Source organism: Panulirus ornatus, chromosome 11, assembly GCF_036320965.1.
Source record: "Panulirus ornatus isolate Po-2019 chromosome 11, ASM3632096v1, whole genome shotgun sequence".
Classification (NCBI taxonomy): domain Eukaryota; kingdom Metazoa; phylum Arthropoda; class Malacostraca; order Decapoda; family Palinuridae; genus Panulirus; species Panulirus ornatus.
Window position 1 is genome coordinate 51921141 of NC_092234.1, and position 14720 is coordinate 51935860.

At 39.3% G+C, this 14720-nt stretch overlaps 1 protein-coding gene across 1 annotated transcript in view; it reads left to right on the plus strand.

The window, feature by feature from the left end:
• The window catches only part of Col4a1 (Collagen type IV alpha 1), a 417480-nt gene that overhangs the window by 324009 nt on the left and 78751 nt on the right, over nucleotides 1–14720 (plus strand). The window contains exons 16-18 of the mRNA XM_071667042.1: nucleotides 8289–8451; nucleotides 10399–10521; nucleotides 14123–14275. Coding sequence (XP_071523143.1) covers nucleotides 8289–8451; nucleotides 10399–10521; nucleotides 14123–14275 — 439 coding nt within the window. The remainder of the gene's footprint in view (nucleotides 1–8288; nucleotides 8452–10398; nucleotides 10522–14122; nucleotides 14276–14720) is intronic.

Sequence of the window (14720 nt, forward strand, 5' to 3'; positions counted from 1 at the left end):
ACATGACAGCTAGAGACCGAGTGTGAACGAATGTGGCCATTGTTGTCTTTTCCTAGCGCTACTTAGTGCACATGAGGGGGAAGGGGGTTGTTATTTCATATGTGGCATGGTGGCGATGAGAATGAATAAAGGCAGACTATGAATTATGTACATGTGTATATATGTATATGTCTGTGTGTGTATATATATATATGTATACATTGAGATGTATAGGTATGTATATGTGCGTGTGTGGACTTGTATGTATATACATGTGTATGGGGGTGGGTTGGGCCATTCTTTCGTCTGTTTCCTTGCGCTACCTCGCTAATGCGGGAGACAGTGACAAAGCCAAATAAATGAATAATAGATATGAATATCTTTGTTATGATGAATATGGTTTCTTGAAACTTGAGAGGGATGAATTTAGGGGTTTTTAAAGGATAACTTGTTTAGACATTAAATGATTAAAGAACTGTACCAATATGGACAACATTGAAAGTGTATGAATATTGTTGGATCTTAATTAGATTAGATTAAAGAGATCAATGACAATGAACATTGGGTATGACATTAGATGTTAGTCTGAGATACTGCTAACTTTTGGATCCTTATTTAGCTGCATTACCAGCTAAAGTGCAGTGGAGGGTGCCTGAGGTGGCAGTGTTCAATAATTTCTCTCCACAGTTGGTTATTTTCTAGCCATGCATTGAAGGCACATTTTTGCAAGTTTTAAGTTATGAAATTGAGTGGCTTTTTGCTAGCCATGGATGACTGGGCAGATAATCCTAAATCAGTTGATTACGATGATTGGGTAGAGAGTGATTTTATGAACACCAACTATTTCATCATCAAAAATTGACCAAGAAGAGGCAAGATAAGGTTTCATAGCTTAAGTGAAAGCAGTGTTCTTAGTGCCAGCCTGACCTTGACAACATTGCAGCTGACTGATATGGCTGGTAATTTTACAGACCGTAATAGTTTTGTTGGTATGAGAGAGTCTGTCAGTGAATCACGTTGACGATAGCAAAAAAAGGGTTAAGAGAAAACATGATGATAAGCAGTGATCATTATTTTGGTGTAGGTAAAATGAATGATAAAACATGCACAGTGGAAGCTCACTTGACTCTCATACCTTCAGCTTGCACTTTTTAGCATGTTTGAATGAAATATCTGCAAATCTTTTACCTGTTATGACAGTGAAAGTAACAAACAGAATAAACTTATGAAGTGATTTTTTTTCTGTAATGGTTGAATAAAGTTCAAATTGTAAGGTTAGAAACAGCATTAATTTTGAGGTTGCAATAGATAACTTAGAGAGACATCAATGGGGTCAGACTGGATAATTATAAGCAATATTGGAAGTTTATGAACCTAGTTGGATCTTAATTAGTTTATCTTAAATAGATCCATGACAGTGAATGCTGGGTATGACATTAGATGTCAGTGTGAGATACTGTAAACTTTTAGATCCTTATTCAACTGTGTGTTTAGTTCAAGTGCAGTTTAAAAGACAAGAAAAAATCAGCTATTACTGAAAGTGCTTTCTTCTATGTTAATGACTCTAGTGGGGGCTGTAATCATAATGTTGTCTATTATATGTTTGTGAACCTTAAATTCATTCATATCAGCCTCATAACTACTAGTTAGATAGTTCTTGAAAGTTTGTGGACTTAGCTTCAGGATAAGAACTCATGCAAATGAGCATATGTGTGTCAGGATACAGATGCCTCTGTCTTTGGCTTCAGATCACTAATCATGATATTACAATGTTGAATTTTTAATCTAGCTATCTATTTATCAATATCTCTGATTCATGTTCCCTCCAGGAACTCCCTGAAAGGGATGGCTACAACAAAGAGTCCCCATAACTGGTGAATTTCAGTGCTTCTTCTTAGCCTATAGTGCCTCACCCTTAGCAGGTCACTGGCAAAGGGCAACTCTAGCATAGTGTTTTCAGAGGCTCCTATTTAATGTTTCTGCTCACTGCTTCTTTCTAATGTGTCTGCCTAGTATTCCTACATACAGGAAATATTAACATATGTAAGCAAATAAACTCTACTAAATGCCTCAATCTTATGCTCTTGGTAATGTCATAAATGTTGTTCATGCCAACTAGGATATCCAGCCCCCTACTCCCACCTCTTTTAGTCACCTTCTACAACTCAAATGGAATATGTGGGTAGTATTTTTTCTCCCCTATCCCCTTGGATGATATATAGATATTGCAATAGGTCACATTGATGTATGCGATCTAATATTTGCTGATAACCACTTAGACCTTACTGTCTTTATTTTTCCTCTGGGTTATCAGCAAAAATGGATATGTTTTGAGGGAATAGTAGTTCCATCAATATTATATGGTAACAAGGCATTGGCTGTAGATTAGGTTGTACAGAGAAGGGTGGATATGTTGAAAATGATATGTTTAAGGACAATATGTGATGAGGTGGTTTGATTAAGTAATGAAAGGGTGAGAGAGATGTGTGGTAATAAAAAAAGTAGTGTTGAGAGAGCAGAAGAGGGCGTGTTGAAATGGTTTGGACATATGGAGAGAATGAGTGAGGAAAGGTTGACAAAGAGGGTATATGTGTCATAGGCTGAGGGAACAAAGAGAAGCGGGATACCAAATTGGAGGTGGAAGGATAGTGTGAAAAATATTTTGAGTGATGGTGGGTGTCCAAGGAATGAAGTAGATTGGAATGATGTATACCAGGGTCGATGTGCTGTTAATGGACTCAACCAGGGCATGTGACATGTCTGGGGTAAACCATGAAAAGGTTTTGTGGCCTGAACGAGGATAAGGAGCTTTAATTTTAGGGCATTACACATGACAGCTAGAGACCAAGTGTGAACAAATGTGGCATTTTTTTGTCTGTTTTCTTGGTGCTACCTCGTTGACAACAAGGGTTGGAGATGCCGTTTCCTGTGGAGCAGGGAGGTGCTGGGATTGGATGAAGGCAAGCAAGTATAAATATGTACACGAGTATATATATATATATATATATATATATATATATATATTTATATATATATATATATATATTTTTTTTTTTTTTGCTTTGTCGCTGTCTCCCGCGTTTGCGAGGAAGCGCAAGGAAACAGACGAAAGAAATGGCCCAAACCACCCCCATACACATGTATATACATACGTCCACACACGCAAATATACATACCTACACAGCTTTCCAAGATTTACCCTAGACGCTTCACATGCCCTGATTCAATCCACTGACAGCACGTTAACCCCGGTATACCACATCGATCCAATTCACTCTATTCCTTGCCCTCCTTTCACCCTCCTGCATGTTCAGGCCCCGATCACACAAAATCTTTTTCACTCCATCTTTCCACCTCCAATTTGGTCTCCCACTTCTCCCCGTTCCCTCCACCTCCGACACATATATCCTCTTGGTCAATCTTTCCTCACTCATTCTCTCCATGTGCCCAAACCAGTTCAAAACACCCTCTTCTGCTCTCTCAACCACACTCTCTTTATTTCCACACATCTCTCTTACCCTTACGTTACTTACTCGATCAAACCACCTCACACCACACATTGTCCTCAAACATCTCATTTCCAGCACATCCATCCTCATGCGCACAACTCTATCCATAGCCCACGCCTCGCAACCATACAACATTGTTGGAACCACTATTCCTTCAAACATACCCATTTTTGCTTTCCGAGATAATGTTCTCGACTTCCACACATTCTTCAAGGCTCCCAGGATTTTCGCCCCCTCCCCTACCCTATGATCCACTTCCGCTTCATGGTTCCATCCGCTGCCAGATCCACTCCCAGATATCTAAAACACTTTACTTCCTCCAGTTTTTCTCCATTCAAACTTACCTCCCAATTGACTTGACCCTCAACCCTACTGTACCTAATAACCTTGCTCTTATTCACATTTATTCTTAACTTTCTTCTTTCACACACTTTACCAAACTCAGTCACCAGCTTCTGCAGTTTCTCACATGAATCAGCCACCAGTGCTGTATCATCAGCGAACAACAACTGACTCACTTCCCAAGCTCTCTCATCCACAACAGGCTGCATACTTGCCCCTCTTTCCAAAACTCTTGCATTTACCTCCCTAACAACCCCATCCATAAACAAATTAAACAACCATGGAGATATCACACACCCCTGCCGCAAACCTACATTCACTGAGAACCAATCACTTTCCTCTCTTCCTACACGTACACATGCCTTACATATATATTACATATATATTTTTATTTTTTATTTTTATTTTGCTTTGTTGCTGTCTCCTGCGTTAGCGAGGTAGCACAAGGAAACAGATGAAAGAATGGCCCAACCCACCCACATACAAGTGTATATACATACACGTCCACACACAGCACATATACATACCTATACATCTCAGTGTATACATATATATACACACAGACATATACATATATACCCATGTACATAATTCATACTGTCTGCCTTTATTCATTCCCATCGCCACCCCGCCACACATGGAATAACAACACTCTCCCCCCTCATGTGTGCAAGGTAGCACTAGGAAAAGACAACAAAGGCCCCATTCGTTCACACTCAGTCTCTAGCTGTTATGTAATAATGCACCGAAACCACAGCTATCTAAGACACTTCACTTCCTCCAGTTTTTCTCCATTCAAACTTACCTCCCAATTGACTTGACCCTCAACCCTAACGTACCTAATACCCTTACTCTTATTCACATTTACTCTCACCTTTCCTCTTTCACACACTTTACCAAACTCAGTCACTAGCTTCTGCAGTTTCTCTCATGAATCAGCCACCAGCGCTGTATCATCAGCGAACAACAACTGACTCACTTCCCAAGCTCTCTCATCCACAACAGACTGCATACTTGCCCATCTTTCCATAGACAAATTAAACAACCATGGAGACATCACACACCCCTGCCGCAAACCTACATTCACTGAGAACTAATCACTTTCCTCGCTTCCTACACGTACACATGCCTTACATCCTCGATAAAAACTTTTCACTGCTTCTAACAACTTGCCTCCCACACCATATATTCTTGATATATGCATTTTTATATTTCATTATACGTTCTCGCTGTCTCTCGCATTAGTGAGGTAGTGCAAGGAAACAGATGAAAGAATGGCCCAACCCACCCATGTACACATGTATATACATAAATGCCCACACACATACATATACATACCTATGCATTTCAACGTATTCATACATATACATACACAGACATATATATATATATACGCGTACATATTCATACATACTACCTTCATCCATTCCCGCCGCCATCCCGCCACACATGAAATCCCCCCCAATGCGCGTGAGGTAGTGCTAGGAAGAGACAATAAAGGCCACATTCGCTCACACATTCATTCTCTGGCTGTCATGTGTAATGCAATGAAACCACAGCTCCCTTGCCACATCCAGGCCCCACAAAGCTTTCCATGGGTTGCCCCAGACGCTTCACATGCCCTGGTCCAATCCATTCACAGCACGTCGACCCCAGTATACCACATCATTCCAATTCACTCTATTCCTTGCATGCCTTTCACCCTCCTATATGTTCAGGCCCCAATCGCTTAAAATCTTTTGCACCTCATCCTTCTACCTCCAGTAGGGTCTCCCAGTTCTCCTCATTCCCTCCACCTCTGACATATATATCCTCTTTGTCAATCTTTCCTCACTCATTCTCTCCATTTGACCATACCATTTCAATACACCCTCTTCTGCTCTCTCAATCACATTCTTTTTATTACCACACATCTCTCTTACCCTTTCATTACTTACTTGATCAAACCACCTCACACCACATATTGTCCTCAAACATCTCACTTCCAACACATCCACCCACCTCCGCACAATCCTATCTATTGCCCAAGCCTCACAACCATATAACTTAACCATATATCTGCTCATATGTATATTATTTTTTTTTATCATTATACTTTGTCGCTGTCTTCCGCATTAGTGAGGTAGCTCAAGGAACGACGAAAGAATGGCCCAACCCACCCACGTACACATGTATATACATATACGTCCACACACGCACATATACATACCTATACATTCAACGCATACATATATATACATACAAAGACATATACATATATACACAAGTACATAATTCATTATCCCTGGGGATAGGGGAGAAAGAATACTTTCCACGTATTCCCTGCGTGTCGTAGAAGGCGACTAAAAGGGGAGAGAGCGGGGGGCTGGAAATCCTCCCCTCTTGTTTTTTTTTTTAATTTTCCAAAAGAAGGAACAGAGAAGGGGGCCAGGTGAGGATATTCCCTCAGAGGCCCAGTCCTCTGTTCTTAACGCTACCTTGCTAACGCGGGAAATGGCGAATAGTTTGAAAGAAAGAAACATAATTCATACTTGCTGCCTTTATTCATTCCCGTCGCCACCCCGCCACACATGAAATGACCCACCTCGTCCCTGCATGCATGCGAGGTAGCGCTAGGAAAAGACAACAAAGGCCACATTTGTTCACACTCGGTCTCTAGCTGTCATGTATATTGCACCAAAACCACAGCTCCCTTTCCACGTTCAGGCCCCACAAAACTTTCCATAGTTTACCCCAGATGCTTCACTTACCCAGGTTCAATCCATTGACAGCATGTCGACCCCGGTATACCACATCGTTCCAATTCACTCTATTCCTTGCACGCCTTTCACCCTCCTGCATGTTCAGGCCCCGATCGCTCAAAATCTTTTTCACTCCATCCTTCCACCTCCAGTTTGGTCTCCCTCTCCTCGTTCCCTCCACCTCTGACACATATAGCCTCTTTGTCAATCTTTCCCCACTCATTCTCTCCATGTGACCAAACCACTTCAATACACCCCCTTCTGCTCTCTCAACCACACTTTTTTTATTACCACACATCTCTCTTACCCTTTCATTACTTACTCGATCAAACCACCCCACACCACACATCGTCCCCAAACACCTCATTTCCAACACATCCACCCTCCTCCACACAACCCTATCTATAGCCCACGCCTTGCAACCATATAACATTGTTGGAACCACTGTTCCTTCAAACATACCCATTTTTGCTTTCCAAGATAATGTTCTTGCCTTCCACACATTCTTTTACGCTCCCAGATCCCCTGCCCCCTCCCCAACCTGTGAATCAGTTCCGCTTCCATGGTTCCATCCACTGCCAAATCCATTCCGAGATATCTAAAACACTTCACTTCTTCCAGTTTTTCTCCGTATTTGTTTCCCCTTTCAGAAAGTTAGAATAAGAGGAGGAGAGGGTTTCTAGCCCCCTGCTCCTGTCCCCTTTAGTCGCCTTCTACGACACGCAGGGAATGCATGGGAAGTATTCTTTCTCCCCTATCCCAGGGATATGTACATGTGTATATATATATATGTCTGTATGTATATGTATATGTCTGTGTATGTATATGTATAAATACAATGAAATGTATAGGTATTTATTTGTGCGTGTGTGGGCTCTTATGTATGTGTATGTGGGTGAGTTGGGCCATTCTTTCATCTGTTTCCTTGCGCTACCTCGCTGACGCGGAAGACAGTGACTAAGTGTAATAAATGAATAAATATTTATTTATAATTTGAATCAGTGAAAATATTCAAACAATATTTTGCATTTCAGTTGGCAACCCTCTATTATCCAAAAAACATTCAAAAAATTAATAAAGGCAGTTGAAAGTATATCAAATCATGTGTGCAACAGTTAGTGTACTCATCCTAATCCCATGTTGTTTTGTAGTGCTGATGATTGTTTACACTCTCCTGTGTGCTTTCTGGCATAGTGTTTTGCATGCGCTGGTCTAGCACATTTATGCATTTTATGCATGTTGGATTATGTCAGCATTGCCTAGTAGCTCCTTGAAGGCATCTGTTTCCCATGAAGTGCAAGGGGAACATTTCAAGACTCAGTAAGAGGACAGAGTTCTGCTTACATGTACTACTATTTCCTCTTTGTAAAATATTTATAAGTATGTTGAATATTTTAAGATATGATTTCTGAATTATTTGATGTATCAAAAACTCTCGAATAACTGAAAATTTGATTTTCAGCATGGTTGATTCCAAGAGCATTTCTGAAAACAGAGGTTTTACTGTATTTACATGATTGCCTTTACCATCCTAAGAACAAAGAAACGTTAACCTCATCTGAACACATCCGCTTTCTAGCTGTCATGTGTAACAAACGAAAACCAGAGACTATACTATCCATTCTGAAGGTTGTATGATAGTAGTTCAGCGTTGGTTTAAGCTGTAATGAAACTTCTCACTAATAGTGAAAATGAAATAAAATTTTTTTTCCTTCAGGGCCTTCCAGGTTTAAATGGTCCAAGAGGTGTCACTGGTCAACCTGGACCACGTGGTCTGCCAGGACCAAGGGGTGAAAAGGGAAACAGAGGTATTGCAGGCCCCTTTGGTGAAGATGGTCAGCCAGGGCAGCCAGGCATCCCAGGTTTATCTGGAAGTAAAGGTACAGTACTATACTTCTGACTTAAATTTTTTTGTGCCTCTACTTAAAAAAAAAAAGATAATAAAAATTGTTTTTGTCTTTCAGTGAAATTTATTTTCTGTCTTTGCCCCAAAACTTGTGTGTGGTAAGTTTCGATATCAGTGTTATTGAAGATATTTACCTTTACCCTTTGGGGAGTGATTATTTGTTTTTTCATCACCTTTCCATTAGTTTTTTTTTTTTTTTTTTTTTTTTTTCAAATTTTGAGAGAACTAGAATTTTTTTCTGGTTTTATAATGGTTTCTTGAGTTTACAGAAATATGATTTTTTTTCAATATCCAGATTTCCTTTGTTTTACTTAATAATATTGGTATTTTTTCCCAGATCTCCACTGATCAAGTCAGGCTCAGGTGTGTGCATGTGAAAACACACATAGGAGTAAAGGAATTGTAGTTATATGCAAGGTTAAGAACTGTCAACAAGAGTGTCAAAGACTCTCCCTGTAACACACAAACTGTAATCACATTACTGTACTTTTAACATGTTTGCAAAACATGTTAACACTCCTATTTAATCCTTTGATGAAACTGTGAAATGTCTTTAGTTCAGGATAGTTAGATATACTAACAATTTTTCTTGAGTGTAGATAGTGAACATTTATGAAGGTTTACCAAACATTAAAGTCTGGAAATTTAAGCTAATTGTTTTTAGTAAAACATTTTCAATTAATTCACAGCTTTTGTATTAACATAGTCATCTATTCTGAAGCTAGAATATTTTAGAAAAATTATTCATAGCTCCTTTCTTAATCATACCGAGTATATTCTAGCTAAGTGTTTATCTAGAGGGTAGGGAATGCAGTACTCTTCAAAAAATTATTATATTTCTATCAACATATTTTATTATGCTTTTTCCTCTGTCACAAGGTAGCACCAAGAACAGACAAAGAAAGGTTACATATGCTCACATCCATTTTCTAGCTGTCATATGCAGTGCTCCAAAAATATAACCACCCTATCTGCTAGTAGGCCTCGCAGATCTTTCCATAATTCCCCTGAGTGTTTCATGTTCCCTGGTTCGGTACATTGACAGTAAATTGACCTCTGTATATCACGTCATTCCAGTTCATTCAAACCTGTGCATGCCTTTCACTCTTCTGCATGTTTAGGCAATGATCACTGAAAACCTTTCTCACTCCATCCTTCCATATCCATTGTGGGCTCTTTCTCCTTATCCCCTCAACTTCTGACACATTGTCCTCTTTGTCAACCTGTGTCCTCACTCATTCTCTTAATATGTCCAAACCATATCGGCGTACCCTTTTCATTCTCTCTCTCTCTCTCTCTCTCTCTCTCTCTCTCTCTCTCTCTCTCTCTCTCTCTCTCTCTCTTTTGCACATCCTATTCTAAGAACCATGTCACATTCATGCAACATTGTTAGGACTACTATACTTTTTTAAACATACAAATCAAAGACTGCAGAGGCAATCATTTCACTTCTTTAGTTTTATGGCATACTCCGTGGTTGACATCTGGAGTATGAGAGCAGTTGAATGGAGAGAGCTCCTAAGTAGAGCTGCCTGGGAATTAGCATATCTCTACCTTGAGTAAGGAGCAGATTTAGTCAGTTTCAGATGGTAGTTTGACTTCTTATTTTTCAGTCACAAATTGTTAGGTCTGGATTGACTACTTTGTAGTCTGTAGCTCAATGCAGACATATACTATATTTTGATAATTTGGTTTCTATTCTTGTGGTCCACATACCATTATGAATGGAAAGTTTAGGCAAACCATTATAACTTTGCAGCTCACACTTTCTTCAGATTGCAGAAAAAATTAAAGTTAAAAATCAGCATTTTGGAATTTCACCTTTGTTAATTAAAAATCTTATCTCTGTTGTTGTCTTTTGTCATGTTAAGCAAAATTTATTCAAATCTGTGTGTCGCTAGTAATCAAGACCTTATTTCAGGTGATAAGGGAAATGAAGGACGGTCAATCATTGGAAATCCAGGACGACCAGGTATCCCAGGACCGAAAGGTGAAACAGGTTTGCCTGGGTTGCCAGGAAAAACAGGAGAGCCTGGTTCTCAAGGTAAAGATTTATCAAGATGTTAATATCTTGTACTTGGATACATTCTTATAACAATAATTTTGTATTTTTCATTTGGGAGCCAGAATGTAGGATGAGAAAATGTTTATTTAAAAATATAATGTAGAGGATATTTTGGTTGGAGAAATATTGATGACAGTATGCACGTGAAATAACTTGGTGATAATGCACATGGTAAGGTAAAGTAGAAATGTAGAAAGGGCAGATATATCCATGAGGACAGTAATTCCATATTTCTATACATGAATTTACTTTGTAAATGCCAAGTGACTCTCAATTTTTGGCTCACAGTACGGAAAAAAAAATGGCCATCAAATTTTCTCTCTTCCCTCATTAATTCAAATAAACACATGTAGTGATAGTATAAATGAGAAACATGTGATGTTAAGTGATGTGATTGGAAATGAGCAGCTTGTGGACTAATGTGCTGAATAACAGCTGGTGATTGGAAATACTTGATTTAAAAAGAGAGACAGACATAAGTCTACATGGAGTATTAATGAAGGTTAGAAGGCATTATTGGATTGCATACTAGTTAACAGGCACGCAAAAGATAAACTCCTGATTGCGAATGTGCTGAGAGGGGCAGCTGGTGGGATGTTTGATCATCTGTTTGAGGTATGAGTGGAGATTTATAAGGCTTTCAGGAAAAAGGAAATGATGAGAGTGAGAGGATGGTGGTAAAAGTATGCCACCATGGAAAACAGGGTTATGCTAAGAAATACCAGAGGACATTTAGTATAGAATGGCGAAAGGTGAGAGTAAATGAAGCTGGGATAATGAGGGGTTGTTAGGAGATTTTTAGAAAATCAATGCTGGCATGTGTGAGAGATGCATATGGAATGTAGGAGGTGGACTAGTCAGAAAGGATAGTGAATAGAGGAATGATGAAGTAAGTCACTTTGAAAAAAAAAAATGTTTTGGTGTTACTTACAGGGAAGGAATGTGAGGGAGAGGTAATTCATGAGAAAAAGCAGCAGCAAGTCAAGAGGAAGGTGCAGGAACTGAAAAAAGAAACTGATTGAGAGTTGGGATGATTGGGTATCAAAAGCTTCATGGAGACTGAAAGATGTTTTTGAAGGAGGTTAACAGTATAAGAAAAACAAGAGAACAAATGGGAACATTAGTGAAGGGGGCCAATGAGGAAGTGGGAACAGGCCAAAATAAAGTGAAAAGGAGATGGAATGAGTACTTTGAACTATTGTTGAATATGTTTGATGATATAGTGGCAATCATGGGGTTTGTGAGTTGGAGAGGTGTGCAAAGTGAGTCATGGCAAGTGGTTTAGTGAAAAGAGAAATGGTGGTGAAAGCCTTGTGCAAAATGAAATGTGGGAAGGCAGCTGGGGTGTATGGTATTGCATTTGCATTTCTTAAGAAAGGGATGACTGTTGTTAATTGCTTTATTATGATTTTAAGTGTTTATCAGATCATGGTCAGGTGCTTGAGGACTGGCACAATGCCTGCATAATGCCAGTGTAAATAGAAGGAAGACAAAGGTGAGTGTTTGAATTACAAATGTATAAGCTTGTTAAGTACTTTGAATTATCCCTGGGGATAGGGGAGAAAGAATACCTCCCTCTTATTCCCCACGTCATAGAAGGCAACTAAAGGGGGGCGAGAGAGGAGAGCTGGAAACCTTCCCATTCTTGTATTTCAATTTCTAAAAGTGGATGAGAGGGCCTGGGAGTGAGTCAGTTGTTGTTCATCGATGATACAGCTTTAGTGGCTGATTTGAGTGAGAAACTGCAAAAGTTGGTGACTGAGTTTGGAAAAGTGTGTGAAAGGAGAAAGTTGAGAGTAAATGTGATTATGTATAATAATAAAAATGATAACATATACACATGTGCATATATATGCATACACATACATATATACTGGTGCGATCCCGCCCCACATGAAACAGTATCACCACTCCCTGCTTCAGCAAGGTAGCACCAGGAAAACAGATAAGGATGTGGGGATCAGGTGTCTGCTTTCAAGAATATGTGTAAGAAATGGTTTGAGAATAGAAGGATTTGTATGTGGCATTTATAGATCTGAATGAAGCATATGATAGGTTTGACAGAAATGCTTTGTGGAAGGTGCTGTGAATATATGCTGTGGGAGGAAAGCTGTTAGCAGCAATAATTTTTTCTTATCCTTAAGAGAGTAGGGCATGTGCATGAGTAAGAAGACAGAAGGGTGAGTGGTTCCAGGTGAAGGTGTCTCTGTGGCAGGGGTTGTGTGATAACCCCACAACTGTTTGTTATGTTTATGGATGGGTTGGTGAGGGAGATGATGGCAAGGATCTTGAACAATGGAGCATGTATGCAGTCCATTAGGGTAGAGGGCCTGGAAGGTGAGTCATTTGTTTGCAGATGAAATGGCATGGATGTCGGATTTGAATGAGAAACTACCAAAGTTAGTGTTTGAGATTGGGAGAGTGTGGGAAAGGAGAAAGTCGAGTGAATGTGAATATAAGCAAGGTTATTAGTTTAGCTTTGAAATAGACTGTTTATTTGGGGTGTAAGTTTGAAGGAAGCAATCTTGAAGGAAGTGGAGTGTTTTAGTTACAAGAGACTGATATGGTAGCAAACAGATCCACAGAAGCTGAAATGAAACATTAGTTGGATGAGGAGGCAAAGGTCTTAGGGGTATTGAGGAATGTGTGGAAAGAGAGGAAAGGGCAGAGATGGGTATGTTTGATGGTATAGTAATCCTGTTGATGCTGCATAGGTATGAGGCATGTGCTTAAGACAGAAATGTAGAGCATTGGATGATGTTCTGGAGATGAAATGTTTGAGGACAGTATGGGATGTAAGGGATTGATTGAATAAGAATTGATTGTGTAAGAGAGAGGTGTGGTTGTAACAGGAGTATGTATGAGAGAGCTAAAAAGGGTGTGCTGAAATGGTTTGGACATATGGAGAGGATGACTAAGAGCCTAAGAGAACATAAATGTCAGAAGTGGAAAGAATAAATCAAAAAGGGGGAACCCAGAAGGATGGAGTTAAAGAAGCTGAGGTCCTGAACTTACTGGAGGATGCAATGTTTGCAAGAGATAGAGCGAATTGGAGTAGTTGGGTTTACAGTGGATGCTGTGCTGTCAGTGGGCTGGTTGTGGATAGGGGGCTTTGGTTTCAGAGCATTATAGAAAAGAGTGGATGTTAGCAAATGAGATCATTTGTTTGCATGTTATGTTAATATCTCACTAATGCAGGGAACATACCTTATGTAGCCATGGTTTAGTCCTTGTCAATGATAGGTACCTTAGTAGCAACAGTGTGGGGATGGTGGAGGTGGATCCTGGAGGTAGGGGGTTGAATTTCATCCAGCAATTCAATATTGACACCTACCTCTATTTTTGAAGTTGAGAATGAAGGATTTGTATAGAAAAGTGTGCACACATTAGCAGAAAATTAGAAAAAGCCTAGGAAAAGTTTATGTAATGGTATCTCCTGCCTGTTATGGGAGTCTTCACAAAAGAACTTCTAGCATTTAAGGGTTAAAAAGATTAGATATATGATGGATTTATGTCTGTTTCATAAAGCAGTGAGCATATCTTGATTATGCATAGTTAATTGGTATTTTTTCCATCTTAGGTACTTCAGGCGTTCCTGGTATTAAAGGTGCAAAAGGTGAATCTGGTCTTCATGGCCTGGATGGGACAAAGGGCACAAAGGGTGACACTGGCTTAGCTGGACGCATTGGTTTGCCTGGACCTCAAGGGCTTCCAGGTCTTGATGGAGAGAAAGGTTAGTTAAAGATTGTTTGAACTGAATTACACGTGTTAGAAAAATAATGCAGTATCTATTAGTAAGATATTGATAGGTAATGAAATCTAAATAACAAGGCAAACATTGTAATCATAGAGTTTTGTCATCTTGCATTATTGCTAGGCACAAGAATAGATAGATTATGGTAAATATTTGAGATGAATCAGAATATACAGAAGGGCTGGGAATGATTATGTTACCTCATTTGCTGCAAGATTAATTTTCCAAGGGGTAATCTCAGAAGATACAATAATCCTCTAGAATATGAAAGGATAGAATTGAAAATTTCTAGTAATTTTTAGTATCAACAGATAGATTTTCTATCATTGGTACTAAATTTCCTTGAAATACAGAATATTTAGAGAAAATTACTTACATCACCTTTCACTCTTTAGTATTGAATAATTCTTTTAATCAGTCATCA